This window comes from Nesoenas mayeri (genome assembly GCF_963082525.1).
Source record: "Nesoenas mayeri genome assembly, chromosome: 1".
In the NCBI taxonomy this organism is placed as follows: domain Eukaryota; kingdom Metazoa; phylum Chordata; class Aves; order Columbiformes; family Columbidae; genus Nesoenas; species Nesoenas mayeri.
The window spans coordinates 14035995-14053994 of record NC_137541.1 but is presented as its reverse complement, the minus strand read 5'-3'; the positions used below and the strand labels follow the sequence as shown (position 1 = coordinate 14053994).

Sequence of the window (18000 nt, the reverse complement as noted above, 5' to 3'; positions counted from 1 at the left end):
TATGTGTTTTCCTTCCTTAATTATACAAGTACACAGGACTGTCTGGTTCTTAAGATTTAATTTTCTCAAATGCATTTCTCCAACTCAAAAGTTTTAAATAGGGGTGCATTGGTTGGTTCGGTTTTTAGAGCTCAAACATACTGCAAGTTCCTGTTAGTCACTACTCACGAAGCAAACACATGCCATTGCAGATTTTGTTATACTCTGGAAGTTGTTCAACAGGACCTGGAAGTTAAAGAAAGTTGGCTATGATATGCTAAACTGATACCAGTTGGTGTGGAGGGGTTACAGGAGGGCAGGGAAACTTAAACAACATACCCACGGCAGCAACTGCAGGATGCTTATCACAGATGTACTTTGTGCAAACTTCTCTAATAGTCTGAGCATCAATAGCCTAGAAGGGTAAAGGGACACCTTTGTTACCAGTCCTATCTAAAAAAGTATTAAGAGCCAGCCATATTACTTCTGTATAATCCATGGGGACGGGCAGCAAAACAGGTGAAAGTTTTCTCAGTTGGAGCCAGTCTAACTTCCGTAGTGTTACTTCCCTTAGCAACTGAATTTAAGAGTTGCAACGTGAGTGCCACTTACTTCTATTCTTGCCTCAAGTTCTGGAATTGGGATTCGGCGCTTATAACACAACATTTGTCTTCCAATGTCTTCACAGATTGGCGTTGACCCTAAAATAGGGGAAAATATGCTTCAGTTATCAGCATACAACTCTGCTAAGAATAAAAAGCTCTCATAAGTCTCACCATCAAGTTGTAGCAGCATATTTGTCTTGAGAAGGTTTTTCGCTCGAGCTACTTCATTTTCTGTAACGCTTGTGCAAAGTCTTATCCTGAAAATGTTTAAATCCAAAAGCATTAAATAATTGTAACCTGTAGAACACAAGATTGCCTGTGATAAAGAGGCGTGTATCCACTAGTATACCTACCAGGCATGTCTTTCTATAGGCAGAGCTGGTAAGAGAACTGGTAAAAAAGCCATAGGATACAAAGCAGCAGCGTAAGAGTAGGGCTTTTTGGAAGCATACCGGTATACTGAAGAGCAAGTTATTCCCCATAGAGGAGCTGTATTTCATTTCATTACATAAATATTTTGAGTCAAGTGTAGTCCATACTTGCTATCTTGAGAATAGCTGTTACTAAGATAGTAGGAGCCAAACAATTAGAGTTAATTAGCCCAGAAGGCAATCTATTACTTCCTGGCTCTTGGTGAGATAATGATACACCACCCTGCACAAGAAACATTTCACCAGGATAGAGGATGCACCAGGTATCTTAACACATTCTTGTTGCAGGAATGCTAAACTGCAGCAGATGAACAGCTATGATGATGCCATTCTTCTCCATGGATTGTTTCCAGGGATCTCATAGAATAATGGTATATGAGAAGTGACCTACATGATTTTAAAAGCTCCTCATTTTCAAGTTTTCTTTCAACTTTTGTTTCAACTTTACTTACTTTAAAATCAGTGCTCTTAAATAACATATCTCTGTTCCTAATCACACCTGCAGTTCAAACATTACAGTTGCACCTATGGACATCTTTTCAATTTAGACTTAAGTCTTAGATGAACTAGTATTATCTGGAATCCCAGGTTTCAAAATTCCATATATAACAGCTCACCTACCTCACACCATTTCTTATCCCTATGTACACACTAGAGCTCTGTGTGACATCACCACCAGGTGCATCGTGAGTGACAGCAATTGCAGAATGGGTAACCACTAATGGTGTTCATGAGTAATTGCACATTCATTATTCTCATCCATGAATATTTACTCTTTCAGTTGTCAAACGTGCAGTTCATGGGTACTGTATACTGACTTAGTAGTAGTCTAAAAAGTCTGACACATTTTGATAACTCCTGTCACTTGCAAGTCAAAAAAAAAATTCAATACCACTACATTAACTACAGTTCATATTTATTCTTCCAGGGCAGAAAAAGAAAACCAAACCTAAACCTTAAACTATTCACTCCCCATAAGGGTGCCAGAAACTGGCTGTTGGGTCTCCACACTGGGTGTCAAAGCTTAGAATTTGATGCATTTGCTTTTTCTAGGCAAGCCTAAGCAGAGGAACAAAAATATTCTCTTTAAATGATTACTCTTTTTTTTTTTTTTAATTGTATTCCTTCACTGAAAACAGTATTTTTAGAGAAACAGTTGTTAGCTTACCATTCTCTCTGAACAAAGTGCACCATGTCTTGTATAGTGGATGGCTCACAGACCATATAGAGTCCCCAGAGCCCTGTATCAGTGTAGCAGGTGTTGAAGGACTGGAAACTGTGACACAAGTTCCCATGGCAGGCAACCTGAGCAAGTTTGCTGGATAAATTCTGCTGAGGCAAAAGAAAAACATATTTTTTATTAAGTTTTTTTGAAAGCCTATTAGTATTCTGCATGGTCTCCAGCTTCTATTTCAGTGATGACAGAACACGCAGTAGTATCACAGGCTCCAGCAGAAGCTACTAGGTTAATTAGAATTTCCAAGTAACAGCCCAGATTTGAGACGAAATCATAAAGCTACCTAGGTTCAAGACAGGGACAGTTACTGACAACATGGGTTCTGACAACATACATGTACAAAGCATCCTGTTTTCCATGAGGGCTGGCAAACCTCAAGTCACTTCTATTGTGGTGGTTTAGAACCACTTCCTAAGATTTTCCTAGATCTTGGGCAAAAAAATTCAGACTCATGATTGAATCCCCTTCTCCCACTCCAAAAAAAGGCCTTTCCGAAATAGCCATAGAGCAGCAGTAACGCCATCAGACGGGTTTGAATGGGTCTGTACTGGCACTGCCCAAGTCAGAGAGATCTCCCCAGCCCACCAGCCTCATGAAGTGCAGGCAGGTGCTTGCAGGGTCACTCACCACGCCTCCTCCGAAGGAACGATCCCAGTTGCCTATCAGAGTATTCGCTACCATGAGGGGGATTGTATCTGGGTGCGACCAGCCAGCCGCTTCAACAGCTATCGCCAGGTGCGCCAGTGGCATCTTGTCATCTCTTATACGAATCTGTGGGAACATGTGAAAGCAGCTGCTGTAGCACAACCTGTACACAGCAATGTATGTGGGAAGGTAAATATCAGGAGACAGATGTTTCCGTTACATCTGGATTACAAAGGATGCACATGCAGAGCCAGAAGTTAAAGTATATGAAGCTTTATTTAATATCAGCTTTAACTAGTCTTCCCTGTGGCAATTCCAGAGCTCTTGGTCAACCACAAGCCTAACGCCACGCACATGGAGAGGGTATTACTGGTTATTTTACAACAAACAGCAGCGAGAAAAGCTGCTGACTTTTCAAAATCCAAATAGAGCTGGGAATAGAACACGGATGCCTCAGTTCTCTACCATATCCTTTAAGTTAGTGATTCTCAAAAAGTGGAAATGCTCCAACACAGTAGGCAAGGGGGTAAAAGGAAAGCAGTGGGGGCATGGGAAATATTCCTCCAGGACCTGATGAAACAGAAAAAGTGGCAGCAGTGAGACTTATCCAAGAAAGGTTGGGAAGTCCTGCTTTGGAAAACAGCTACTCCATTCCCCGGCTGGAGGCAAGAGACCTTTTAAACTGCTGAGTCTGTGGCTGAGCAGCTCTCCCTCCTCAGCAGAGAGCACATGTCAGTTGTGCTCACAGGGGACATAAGGGTCAGCTGAAACAGCTGCCTAACAGCTTACCTCACTGCCTGTGAAGCTACAAGGCGGCAGGGGCGGCAGTCCTCCTTCTGGAGCAGACGGCAAGTTACCAAAATGACACTTTGCTAGGTCCAGTAGCTCATCATGAGAGACCCCTGAACAAAGGTATTTCACACACCTTGTAATGTTACTCTGTAAACAGCTAATTTAAATTGCTAAGCAGTTTAAGACTCAACCACACAGTAATTTATTCTTCCCCTGCATTAATGCCCCACTTTCAGATCCCTCGCACCTCCCTCGTACACAGAGTAAGATCATAACAATCACCCTCTTTAATTCTCTTCAATAGCCTTCTGTTAATATTACAACAAATCAGGCTGTTTGCTCTCAGTTTCAAGCCTCAATGTTATTTATCTTTCTCTCCTCTTTCCTTGCTATTCCCCTTTTCACACTGAACCCCTCCCAGATCCCTTTTTTTCCCATCCACATGGAAGAATGACCTTAGGTCTCCAATTTACTTCTAGTAACTGATTTAAGAAGGTTTCTGGAATATTACTGATGGGAAAGGGGAGCAAAGGTTCAAAGATTATTAAGGCACAAAACACACAGGGCTAAAAATGCACTTCCAGGACCTACTGTACAATTGGTAATTCATCACGTCGTGCCCAGAAACTTACAGACCATGGTTTTAAGCAGTTTCACATGATCCAGGGTCAGTATCCCACACTAACCTCCAGCAGCAGCCAGGACCATTCTGGGTCCTTTGTAATGTGTTGTGATGTACTCCACCAAGTCATGACGGTTTATGGATCTAGAAACAGCCCAGGAAACATCACTACCATGTCAGTAAAGTTTATTAGAGTAAAAAGAGATAAATGTCTAGAACAATATGATATCAAAATAATTATAAGTTCTGCCAATATACAGAGCTGTGCACAGAAGCAGAAAGCTACAATAAGGGTGACTTCCTAAAACAGAAATAGGAATTGGATGATGCATTTTGCCTGTCAAAGCTGTTGTAGCTTCCTGAGAAGGAGCCAGAATTGCAGCTCAGTTAGGTGGAGACATGGTCGATTAATGATCTCATGCCAATGTGAAAACAGCACATTTAGCAGTCTCCTGGTCTGCACTGGTACCAACAAATGCTGAGAGAGCAGTGCAAGCACAGCTGTATTTGCAATCATGTCTAACACCTGACCAATGAGAAAAAGGAGTATTTGCAATTTTCTGTCAGATGCATTTTAACAAAAGGGAGAAAAATCTGACAAATAATGAAGACACACAGTAGACACCTGAAGTTCACATACCGTTTGATGCCTGCTTACAGGAGAATTAAGACAGTAGCAGAATTAAGACAACAGGGGAATTCTTATATCCAGTGGCATTTCAGCTATCTTCCAGGGTAAAAATGAATACTGAAACTACTCCCTACATTTAAAGATAAGCATTATCAATATATAGGTGTTACCACATAATCAAAGACAGACACAAATCTGGACATACTTGATGTTTTCAGTGGGTCCTAAAATTGTCCGTCCCAGGGCTGTGTCCTGATAGGCTGTAGCATGAAGGTAATCAAAGACAACTTCTTGCAAATTGGTTTCAACCTCTTGCATCTCTCGAAGTATAACTCCTCGCTCACGCTCAATCTCTGCTTCTCCCAGGGTACTGTTCTGAATTATGTCAGCAAGAATTTCCACAGCTAATTGAAAATAGAGATGGGAATAGAAAGACTACTAGAAAAATCTGGCTCCAAGATTAAAACCCACCCCAAAGATCAAGCATCCCAAGGTTTGCTGATAAGATTTGCAAGGGGAGAGAAGACTTGCTCTGCAGAAAGGGAAAAGTCCAAAATGTATTTTCCTTTGGCAATGTAAAGACAGAAATACTTCAAATACCAGTTTCCATACTGGCACTCTCCTTTCCAAACCTGCGTTCTCACATTCTGCAACGTTCAAGAAAGGACTTTTCACCCGGAAAGGATTGAACTGTTATGCTGTGAAAGTATCATTCTGTGTTGTCTCATCGGGAGCTGGACAAGCACTTTGTTCTTTGCTGCTTTTCTGATTAATAAAAGCAGTTACCTCTTGGTAAGTCTTTTGAAAAAGCCTTTGCATAATACACGGTTTGTTCCCTGGATGTATACGCATTCAGATGAGCTCCCATGTTCTCAATCTCTAGTTCAAGGTCTAACTGAGATCTCTTTTTTGTTCCCTGAAATAAAAAATAATAAGAAAATCAAACTAGATACTTAATTCACCTCTTATTACTGCTTCTTGTCTGGAAAAGTCGAAGTCAAGAGAAAGAAAATGTCTTCTGGAAAGAAAACTGGCATACTAATCTCTCCAAGCTTGAAAGTCAGACCTAAATCTTACTATGCTCCCAAATGAAAATTAAATGCTGGCAAAAGAGGAACTGTGTGCCTTCTAAGACTATTACAAGAAGTTTAAAATGAGTTAAAAATAGACCTGTGTTACTTATCTTCAGTTGTGTATCAGCTACACAGAACTAGGATTTTAGCTTCACTTTTTTTTTTCCCTTTCTTCCATTTAGAAAATGTATTCATACAATTCTAACAAAGTTCTTATCACTGATCTTTAAAACTAAATAACTTAGAAATCCATTGTAAACTTCTACATCAATATTCATACTCGCCTTGAAAGCCATATGCTCAAGGAAGTGAGCAGTTCCATTGTTCTTCTCATTTTCATACCTGCTGCCAGCATCAATCCAAAGTCCAACCTTATTGGGGAAAAAAACCAGTCATTTTACCAGCTAACAATGCAGCTTTGCTCGTTTTGTGTAAGAACTACACTTAGATTTTCAAAACCTATTTTTAAATTTTTTTTCCTTAAACAAAACAGGTTTTCAAGAAATAGGAAATTTTTATCTTCACAGTAAAAATCTAATCACAAGTAATTTATAAAAGCCTTTAGACTTCTATTTCCTATCTTAAGTTTTAAGAATAATTTTTAATAAACATGGAAATCATGCAATTCAGTTCCATAGGGAAATGAAGACACACAAACAGTTACCAAAAAAACCTTCCCTTTACAAGTTACCTACTGTGCATGTTGAAAGTCCAGAGTCTTCAGAAGCAACTTGCAAGCCGTTTTCCAGAGGACTGACCCTAGTTTCAGGAACATTTAAAATTACTTCTGTTGCTGCCTGGGAAGCTCTGAGCCTGCCTGTTCCAACGTGCACACACTGTAAGGAAGAAACATCAGTCACATTCACGTTGCTAAGGTTTATCCCAGGATGCTCTTCTGAAAAATGCATTCCTCAACTTAAACATTAAGTTTGTGGATCTTGTTTTAAAGCATGCATTTAAAAAGAAAAAAATCAGCACTAATTTATTCACCACTACTTCACAGAAGGCATGCATTAACCTGACTCAGAAGAATAACTTGAAGATAACTAAAATGGAATAGACTGCATCTGCTTCCATTCAATCAAATAATCTGACAGAAAAGCATGTTACTGTCATCAGGCAGCCACCCCAAAAGGCACACTTGTTTCCCAGTTCTGCCAGCAAGAGCCTGCAGGACCTTGAATATATCCTTTATCATTTGGAATGATATGGGGCACCTGCTTTCTAAAGTGAAGTGAGATACAGTCTGAGAGCCATGTCCAGGACTGCAAATCACAGTCACTTATTGTTCTGAACAGGGACAGATATTGAAATTGCCACCTTTTATACAGTCATGTGGCAGTTAAAGCACGTTAAATCACAATAGGGTAGGAAAAAAAGGAAAATATAGGTTAAAAAAGTTTATTGCGCATTTCCAACATCAAGCAAATTAAATGTGTATCCCAAATGCATACTTCAAGCAATAAGCTACTAAAAAATATTATTTTAAATGTATCAAACAAATAAAGATTTCCCTCACCATGTGACTGACATGAAAGTACAAAGTCCAGCTCTCACCCACTCTCCTCATGGAATACCAATAGGCTAGATCTCTCAAAACTAATTTATTTTATGATCATAGCACAATTCAAGTTTGAAGCGACCTCAGGAGGTCTCTAGTCCAACCTCCTGCTTCATGCGGGATCACCTGTGGGGCCAGAGCAGTTTGCATGGGGCTTTCTGCAGCTGCAGTATTGAAAATCTTTCAGGATGGTGAGAAACTGCACAGCCTCTCTGGGCAGCCCGCTCCGTGGCTTGACTGCCTCATGGGAAAAAAGGGGTTTAATATATCCAGTTTTTCCTCTCTTGTTTCAGCTTAAGCCCATTGCCTCTCATTCTGCCACCATGTCCCACTGGGAAAAGCCTTGCTCTGTCTTCCTGACAGCCTTGTACATGCTGGCAGGTTGCTGCTAGGTCCAACCAAAGCTGTGTCTTCTCCAGGCTGAACAAGCCCCAGACCCTCAGCCTCTCCTCACAGGGCAGGTGCTCCAGTCCACAACCATCTCCACTGAACACACTCCAGTTCGCTAATGTCTTCCTTACCCTGAGGAGCACAAAACCAGCTGCCATATTCTAACCACCTCACAAGCGCAAACTAATCACTTGCTTTGATCTACTGCCTGTGTTCCTGCCCGTTCAGCCCAGGCTGCCACAAACGCGCTGCCTGCCCAGGCATGGCTGCCTGTCTTCCTGCCTCCCCGGCTTCTTCCACACAGCTGCTCCCCTGACAGGCAGTTCCCAGCCTGGACTGTTGCAAGGGGTCGTTTTCACAGCCAGTCTGCATTACAGGGAAGACAAAACAAGAGTTTGAAAACAGTGTCCCTCTCCTGTTGTTAGAAGAAAAAGCCAGGGTGTCAGACTGCGAGGATGGGGAAGATGAGAAAAGGGGAGAGATCTGAGATCAGGGCTGCCGTGTAGCCCCCACCTTACCAAGGGAGAGAGGCGGGTTTAAGCTTTCTCTGAGCCCTCTGGGCTGAGCACGGCAATGCCCGTGCCGGGGGGCGCTGCTGCTGCCCCGCTTTGAGGCGTCGCGCCCCCGTTCCAGCTCTGCACCGCTCCGGCTGCAGAGACCACACCAGCACCGACGCCTCGGCCCCGCGGGGGACGATATAGGGTGAGAGCGGCCTCCGAGAGCAGGCAGCAAACCCTGCGGCACCCGGGCTCCTCACCCAGGGCAGCGCGTCCCGCCGAGGGGCGGCCTCCGCTGTCACCTCAGCGGGCGGAGACTACAGCTCCCGGCACGCACCGCGGCGGGGCGCCCGCCCCGCGCCTCGCCCTGTCCCCGCCGCGACTACAAATCCCGGCGTGCACCGCGCCTCCCGGCCGCCGATCCCCCCGCCCCCCTTGCGGCAGCCTGAGCACCAGCGCAGGGAGCCACCAGGGCGCGGGACCCTCTGCAACCCGCCCCCCTTCCCCGCCCCGCCGCCTACCCGGTCCCCCGAGCCGGACGCTCGCACCAGGCGAGTGGACCAAGGCAGGAAAAGCCGCCGAGCCGCTAAGCGAGCTGTAGACGCAGCCATCTTGGCGAGCGGGTGGGCGGGGCGACGGCGGACTTCCGGCAGGCGGCGCGCAGGAGCAGCAGCGCGTCCCGCCCAGCGGGGCGATCCCCTCAGGCGGCGCCGCCGCCTCAGCTCGGCCGGGGCGGCAGCCGGGGCCTCTGGGCCTGTCCCAGCCCTAGCGTGACCCCCAGCCCCCGGTTAAAACTGCCGCCTCGCCTTTACCTGCGCTTTTCCTGCCCTCCTTCCATGGCAGTGCAGTAATCCCCTCTCTTTTCAGAGCCCCTTATGGCGTTGCTGCTGCCCCAGGTGGGGGTTGTTGCCTTCATGAGGAAACAGCAACGCGGGCCTGAGCAAGGGTCTGCAGTGTGTGCCCAGCAGTGGGAGCGAGGCCCAGGACCCGATCCGAGCTATGGAAAGTTCGTGTTCCTCACAGAAGTGCTGCTTGCCTGTAATTCATAGAATCATTCTGGTTGGAAGAAACCCTTAAGATCCTCGAGTCCAACCATTAATGTAACTCCACCGCTAAACCATGTCCCGAAGAACCTCATCTACACATCTGTCAAGCACCTCTGGGGTGGTGGCTCCACCACTTCCCTGGGCAGCCTGTTCCAATGCCTGACAACCCTTTCTGTGAAGAAATTTTTCCTAATATCCATTTTGAACCTTCCCTGGCGCAACTCGAGGCCATTTAGTCTTGTCCTATCACTCGTTACTTGAGAGAAGAGACCAACCCCCTCCATGCTACAACCCCCTTTCAGGTAGTTGTAGACAGTGATAATATCTCCCCTCAGCCTCCGTTCTCCAGGCTGAACAGCCCCAGGTCCGTCAGCTGCTCCTCATCACACTTGTGCTCCAGATACTTCACCAGCTTCGTCGCCTCCTCTGCACTCTCTCTAGTACTTCAATGTCCTTCTTACGATGAGGGGCCCAACCCCATATTTTCAGTGAGATGCTCCAGGAAACCACTGTCAAACTGAACTGTTCCAGAGCTGGCTAATGGTGAACCGTGCTAAACAGGCCTGGGTTTTGATTGCTCTAAGAACTCTGCAGAGCAGCACTCTCAGTAAACCATTATTACCAGTTTCAGTGACCACAAAGTCCTGCGTTTCTTCAGTTTGGAAGCTCCTGCAGGTAGAACTCATTGCCCGCTGGAGTTCTTTCAGCCACATCTCCTCGCAGAGTTGAAACCGGCTGTTTGGGCACTGCTGGTTGTGGGCACCACATTTGATGCAAACCTGATCCACCCTTGCGGGGGAAATCCCAAGACTGAAACAAGATAACAATCTAAGCTTTTAAGAAGTATTCTGAATAAATGCAAGGTACCTAAAAGATTGGACTGTTAGGGGTGAGGACGGTAATTTCAGTGCTCCATGGAGGCCAGCAGGCAGGGACTGCCCATGCCCTCCTGGAGCTCCCAGCGCAGGATGGCCCTGGGCAAACCCTCTGCTGGGAGCTCTCCCTTCCAGGTGCCAGAGGCTGGGAAGAGCTTGGGGGAATGGCACTTGACAAGAGCCAGATTTGGGCTGGGAAAAGTTCTGGCACTGTACCAGTGGAGGAAACTTCATTTAAGTGCCAGAGATCATTCCTGGGCATGCTTGGAGTGTATGGCTGTAGATAAATAGGTATAGACATGCAGAAAACAGTGCTGTCAGGTTTTACTCCCTGTTGAAATTTTTTACTTTTCTTCCTGGAGTAGGAGCTTTTGACTTGGCCGATTGAGTATTATCTCAAAAATGAGAGGAAAAAGAGACATTAAATTTTATTATTTGTCTGAGTTAAGTGTGTTAAGTGTGACACAATATAAAGAACCAAAATACTGCTTTGAGAAATCTGTACTACATACGCTGGGGGAAAGGCACTGGTTTCGGTACTATTTTCCTAACTCAGGAGCTCCCCTCTGCCTCAGACTGTAGCACAGAACTGACAACCTCCACCTCAGTACAGATACCACAGACCTTCCCCACTGCTGTCTTGCTTTGCTCCACAAAGAGAGAGAAAGCCAGGCTGTCGCAGATTATCTGAAGGGAGATAAATGCTCCTGGATTGTAGGCCCCAGGTGTAGTACTGGCTTCTCCCAAAGTCTTTCTGTGCCCCCTTTTTAACAGATACAGCCAGTTTCTGAAGGAGCTGGGTGCAGAGTTGCCCTCAGTCACTCTCTCTCTTGCCAAGGGCTCTGCTTCCACGCTGGGTCTCGAAAATTATGGGAATTGAGGATCCTTCTGCTCAGTGTGAGCTGTCTCCTAAAATTGCCAAGGTCCTGTTGCTCAGAGTTGATTCACAGGAACTGTCAGAAGTGGCGTTCCTGTCGCTCTGTAATGTTACCACTCATGTAGATTTTAGGTGACAAAATTACTGTGACTCACAAATCACAGTGACGGTTGTTAGAAACTCCTGAGATGTGTCAGTTGCTAAAGCTTGAGAAGGTTGTTCACTGTGATTTACCTTCTCAGGCTCCAAAACACGGTGCAGTTCCAGAAAAAGCCACAGTATTTTAAATACATAGTTTTTCTGGAATGTTTTTTGTGTGTAAGCAAGTTGTAATTCCCTTTGCAGTTCAGAATGAAAATGCACTGACTGCCCTAAAAAGTTTGTACTGCCACTTCATATGCTGCGTGCTTAAACAGCAGCTTTAATCCCGCAGTGGGGCTTGTCCATTTTATGTCACAAGGACTGTAATTACATTAAAATAGTAAAACACCAAAGCATGATATACTGCATACATTTAAAAACAAAAGTAGAAACTGTTGTTAACGTATCAGTTAAAATATGAACCTAAATGCCAAGAAACCAGATGCTACCTAATTTGACAGGGATCCCTCAATTGTATATGTAACTGTAGATCTCTGCAACTGAAGTTATTATTCTTACTGTTATCTTGCTGCCCGTACTATTTTAGTACCCACACAGCCTATGTAAGAAGGATTTTGCAGCTGAGAAGTAGGCACATCTTTTCAACAGAGAATTTACATTAGAGGCAAATTAGTTTCTGTGGAATAGAAAATCTAGCCTTAAATGAAGCTAGCTGCTTCTCCTTTTTTTTAAAGTTTAGCTTCTCGCTTTTTAGTTTATGCATATTCAAAAGATCCATCCAGTTCCAGCATTTTTTAATTTCAGATATATCTCTGTCAAGTTGTAAAATAAAAAGCAAAGCATCAAACTGTGCATTTGAAAATTAAAATTAAGCTTGTCTTGCATTTTACAGTTAGATCTAACTGATCTAATTATGCTGGGATTTATCTCAAAGATGTTTTACCAGACTTCACTGAGCTATTAGCCCTTCTCCATCCTAGAAATTTGAATCCTTGCTAGACATAGAATTATAGCTTAAGATAAACAGATTATCCTTGTAATATGTCTCCTACTTAACAAAATAGCAGTGTCTCATATGTAAATGCAATCTAAAATGTAACATCCAGCAAAGGCCATTAGAAAGATGCAACTTTAAATCAAGAAATGTTATTATTCACCTAAAAATGCAATAAAAATAAAACAAAACAAAACAAAACACTAGTGCCCTAACGGTACAAGCTGAATATATAAACTTTCACTACTAAATTCTTACAAAGACTACTTTTTCAATGGTTTCAACAATCTCTTTTTACAATGAGATTACTTAGAAATGGATTATTAAACAGTATTATCTGCAGCTTCCAGATGGAGAAAATGAGACTTTTCTTCATAGTTGTTACGTGTCGAGTCTCAAACAACAATGATGTAAAAGGGCCAGGATTAGCAGAGAGGAGTTCTATAGAAATGATGTCCTTGTCATTTATCCTGCACTCATCAGCATGATAAATAGTTACCTGCCAAGTTTAGGATGCCACAAAGCCTTATGAAATGGCTTGATGATATAGGTGAGATTCTCAGGATGATGATCTGTTTTTTTCAAATCCAGAGTCCAGATTTCACCCTAAGTATGAAGAGCTTTGTATTTTACACTAAGTAGCTATTTTAGTTTAGCATCCCTCATGAACAGGTTTCTGGAAAAAGACCAAATGGCACTTTCAGTTTTTAAGCAGGCTTTACCCTTCAAACTCATCAGGAACTCCATGAAAACCAGTAGTAATATACAGTCCGAGTTGTTAGACAATTCTAACTGGTTTTCTGAGGAAAAGGTGTTTCCATGCTCATTACTGTACACAGAGATCTCAAAGATAAAGCCATTCCTATGGCCCATGAAAGTGAGCAGCCAGGAAGCCCCAGCTGAGGAAACGGCTGCGGGATCAGGTCACATGGGCAGAGACTCTGCAATACCCAAAATGAGAAAAAGGTTCAACTGGTTCCAGCACTTATAGATCTAGCTGGTTGCTTCTAGAGCAATACTTCTACTTTATAAAACAATTCCATGTAGTAGCAGTGAAAGCAATATAAATCAGAAATGTGCAGATACATAGCTGATGTATGTATAACCATGTGTCAACACAGGGGCTGAACACAGTTCTTTGAAATCAGCACCGCTGTAACTGAAATAGAATGGCAATCTTGATATAAACAAAGAAAGCATAATCACATAAAAAAATTTTTCTTTCAATTATATAGATAAACTATTTCTTCTGAAATAAAGGTTCGTACCAGGAAGACACACAATCATAATCCGGTGATGACAGAAGTAGTTGGGAAGAGCTGTCCTGAATTACAGGTTGATTCAACCCCAGCCAAGAGGCCACAGCAACTGGGCATCAGAACAGCTCTACTCAGGAAAAAGACCTTCAAAACTGCTGAAAGCAGCACACAGTGAGAGCATTAACAATTGAAATTGCCTTCAGCTAAACTACTGTTTCGTGCTGTGTTGGCTTTTCGTAGAGTCATCATGTTCACTGTTTGTTTACAATTCATTTTGTTTTTCAAGCGATGATACAGTATTGCACTTAATGAATATGCCAAAATGACGCTGCCAGGAATTGGCTTTAGCTCAGCCCAGCAAGCAGAATTCAAACAAGCATAAACACTTGGGCTCAAGAAATTATTCTTTTTTTTTTTTTCTTTTTCTTTTTTGCAGAGGAGTAGAGGTTTTTTTGTGAATAAAGCTGTTTTGAGAATACAAAACAAACTTTATGGACACTATGTTGTCCAATTTTTATGTCAGCTGCTCACTGATACATAGCTGATTATTTTTATCAGTATTACCTACAGGTTATCCTCCAGCTAATTAAATTGCAAATAGCTTTTCCTTCCCATGGTTAATCACTGTGCAGCAACTGCAAAGGCCTACAGGCCACTGACACTGGTCTTTTGTACTCTCGAGCTGCAAGGAAGACTGTCTAAATTAAACATAAAGGCTGTTGGCTGAATTTATAACATTTCAATTTCTCATTAACAAAGCACTCTTTTGAAGCTGCTGATTTAAAACTTTCTTCAGGGAATATTATAGTATTCTGTCTGCATGCAGTTCTTTTTCTCATAGGTATTTATGCACTGAAATAAGAAAGAGGGACCTGTCGCTACGCACCAAACAACTCATACCTGACTTCTGAAGGCTTTTGTCAGAAAGATAGATGGAAGGAGTTTGGATAGTTCATAACAACACTTTTTCAAGAACATGGCAAGCAAAAAATTCAGCCTGATGCATTAGGTCAATAGGAAATTCCAGTGAGTGAGTTCATCTGATTTAGCAAACCAGATGGGTTTCTCCTTGCCTTTTAGCAGGCTCGCTACAGAACAAGGATCTCAGAAATTATTCCTTTTTTATTGCTTTTGTTTGCATTCTATACAAGTGTCATTTCCATACCTTACTTTAACAATAACCACATATAGGTTTTATATCATTATTCTGATTTGGTGATAGATGAATTCCCAAACCTCAACATTTATTTCAACCTTTTGCTCATTTTAAGGAAAAGTCATTTTAGCACATTTTTTTTCCCCAGAAAATAATTAAAAAGTCACCCAAGTCTAGCATAACTCACTAGAAATTAACACAGTTAGTGAAAAATTAAATAAATGCAATTACTGAAAATATTAGAATTTGGCACCTGATCAGGCAGCCAAAGCAGCCACTGTTCTTTGATTCTGTGATCCATGCTTCCTCTGCTCAGACATTGTTCAGGCAGCAATGCTGTAAGCAGCTTTTCTTAACGATCTATGGAAGGCAAGTATAGATTTTCCATTACATAAAAAACGCTGTTAATGCTACTCAGCACAGCTTATAATACAGTAAGTATACAGTTACATGCTATTCTAACATCCAGATAACTGAGTTTTCTCTTTTAAGTCCTTCCTTAAACCCAGTTTTCTCTATCTCTTATCCCTATCATCTCAGTAATGCTTAAGAAAGGGACAGGAAACACACACTACAGACCATGTAGTTTAATACAGACATTAACACAGTCCGAGTACAGACTTACCCAAAACAGTAATTGATCCAGAGCAGTTTTTGCTCAGCTACACGGCTCCTTGTTGCAGTTTAACTGTGGAAGCAACGTATATAAGCATTCAGCTTTACAGCTCTGCCCAGCTGCTCAGCCAGTTTTATTCCCTGCACTGATTGCCATGATGCCGCAAGACTCCTCAGGATCCGTCATGCTGTTGCCAACTGGCCAAATTTGAGTCCTGGCTCATCTCTGTGTGCTGTAGGCCTGGCCTGTGCTCAGGTATTCAGGTGCTATCACCCATCACACCCAGCTCCAGCTGTATAAAAATATTAGTTCTCTGCACTCGCTCAATAGTGAGAGAAAGAAAACGGGCACCTCCAAACTGTGGGTTTGTTTTGGGGCAGACTAAAGATACTGAACTTCTAGGCAGCTACCTTCAGGCTAAACAAATCTTATCCTGAGCTTCAGGCTAGTAGCTCATCCCAGGCTTCCCTTATCGAAAGATCAGATCCATATATATCATTAAATTATTAGAGGATATTACCATCATATTTACTCAAGGGCACAAGTTGAACATACATTCTCCAGCATTTTAATGCAACAACTTGAAAATTCTGCAGCATCTTTACTTAAATTTAAATACTGAGTTCTTGTCATTAATTAAAGACAACTGAAGCAATCACTGGAGTATCCTTGTATTATCTATCTTTATATTACAATAAATTTATTTTTCGATGCTTGCACATGTTCAGGGTTCAAGACTCTGTGGCAACTGCATTTTGTGTTGATTTTCGTACAACAAATAACCACACTGTAGAAGTTACCAAGGGAAAAGAGAGGGCTGCTAATAGATGGCTGGCAAAGAGAAAGTTGGGGATTTTATAATCTGAGAAGCCAGCAGAAAGTGTTTGGGAATGTGGGATAACATTGTTTGGATAACTCTGCTCACAGAAGCAGCTAACTTGATGAAGTTGATATTTAAACCTTTACATTTCAAGTTAACAATCTGATTGCACCAAGCTTAGTGGTGCATATAATTGAAAATCTTTTGTCAGACTGATTTCAGATTCACTGGCCTTTATTTATAGTTTTCTGAAGAAAACAGTTTCTGGAGCTTCTTAAACCCACTGTGCTCTATGTCCCAGATTGTTGCCTTTCTCAAATCCTATTATAGTCCAGAGTGCCAGACTTACTATTCTTTTGTGGGAGACAGCTGCTTATACTGATCATTTTCTTCCCTACCACTTGTCTACATTTTTCTACTGACTTCCAGATGTTTTGCAGCTCGTGCAGAACAGTAACTCCAAGCAGGCTGCCAAACATCTACTAATCCCAGATATTGTGCATGCACAGGTTTTCTCTGTATTTGATGTGCACTGTGATTGTTCTCCTTCACAAAGCGATGCAGTTCAAGCCACATATGCTCAGAAAATCATCAGGTTTGCAGTGCAAGAATTTCAGTGTGTACGCAGTAATGAGCTGGTCTGTAGAAAAGCAGTAAGTCCAGAACACATTCAAATTTATGCGCATCCATAAAGACCCATTATACCTTTAACACATTCGCTTCCACATTTGCCCCTAGAACTTCAGATACTGACTGGGAGGCATGAGAGTACCCATGTACCTCTGGAATATCTATTTTCTTTGAAAATCCCAGTTAAGTAAGTATATAAGGAGGAACTGAGTTCATATGAGAGGCTTAAGAGATCTAGCTAAGAGGCATTTTCAAACACAGTGTGGTCTTCATGCCAAATAAGCTGCAGTATGTCAAATGAAAGGTTTGGAATAAGAATCCAAGTCACAACTACTAAGTAGATTCAACATAATTATGGGATGGGCAGTTCCTCCCTAGCTGGCTGCAGTTCTTGCATTGATGGTATTGCATAGTGGGTGCACTACTTCAACCATTAGCCGTAATCTCACATGTTTCTGACTATCGCTGTCAGTCATCCCACTGGTCTGTTAATGCAGGCAGATATATTTTTTGTAGTCTACGTAATGTATTTGTTTTATCATGAAACATTTTTCAGTGGTCCGAAAAAACAGGACATTGTTCAAGATGGAAGGATGTATGGCATTATTTTTAAGAATAATCAACTGCACAGGAAGGTTGTGGAGTGTTCCTTATTGGTAAGCAGTATGCCCTTCAGAAAAGCATCTCGGGGCAGCCCTGCATCATAAATGGAACGAGCCAGTGCTGTCACACTGTTGTAAAATAAGCAGACATTGCTGTGGGATGTATAAACAGCTCCATAAAAGATACATTGTGCAAGGTTCTCTTCAAATTAGCACTGATAAGACCTCGGCTGAAGTACAGCATGCATGTTTGGCCACCTCACTTGAAGAAAGACCAATAAGGAAACAAGGGTAGAGTCATGTCATTTTCAGAAGTACAGAAAATGTAACCCATGAGGTAAGATTGAAAGAATCTGTTTGTTTAGTCTAGCAATGAGAGGATTGAGGGAAGATATTATATCAGTTCTCAAACACATAAAAAGTACTGCACAGATACTAACTGTTCTCCATATCTACTGATATGGCAAGAAGTACTAGCCTTAAGTTACAACCTGAAGATTTAAGTTACATTTTACAAAAAGGTTTTGAACTGTAAGGAATGTTATGCAACAGCTCGCTGT

General features: G+C 42.4%; 1 protein-coding gene across 4 annotated transcripts; it reads right to left on the bottom strand.

Annotated features, from left to right (window-relative positions):
• Nucleotides 1-61: 61 nt before the first annotated feature.
• Nucleotides 62-9088, bottom strand: PMPCB (peptidase, mitochondrial processing subunit beta). 4 transcript variants are annotated; one of them, XM_080359264.1, is made up of 13 exons: nucleotides 8985-9088; nucleotides 6711-6851; nucleotides 6300-6386; nucleotides 5729-5858; nucleotides 5148-5346; nucleotides 4376-4455; nucleotides 3687-3799; nucleotides 2880-3023; nucleotides 2184-2347; nucleotides 756-841; nucleotides 592-680; nucleotides 319-394; nucleotides 62-225 (listed from the first exon to the last, which is right to left on the bottom strand). In XM_080359264.1, the coding sequence occupies exons 1-13, from the start codon at nucleotides 9072-9074 to the stop codon at nucleotides 161-163; spliced, it is 1464 nt and encodes a 487-aa protein (XP_080215390.1). In that variant the 5' UTR covers nucleotides 9075-9088; the 3' UTR covers nucleotides 62-160. The 4 variants fall into 4 exon arrangements, 3 of the variants coding, with proteins under 3 accessions (XP_080215390.1, XP_080215391.1, XP_080215392.1); XM_080359265.1 differs by having other exon boundaries at nucleotides 2184-2344; XM_080359266.1 differs by having other exon boundaries at nucleotides 3687-3733.
• Nucleotides 9089-18000: the final 8912 nt, after the last annotated feature.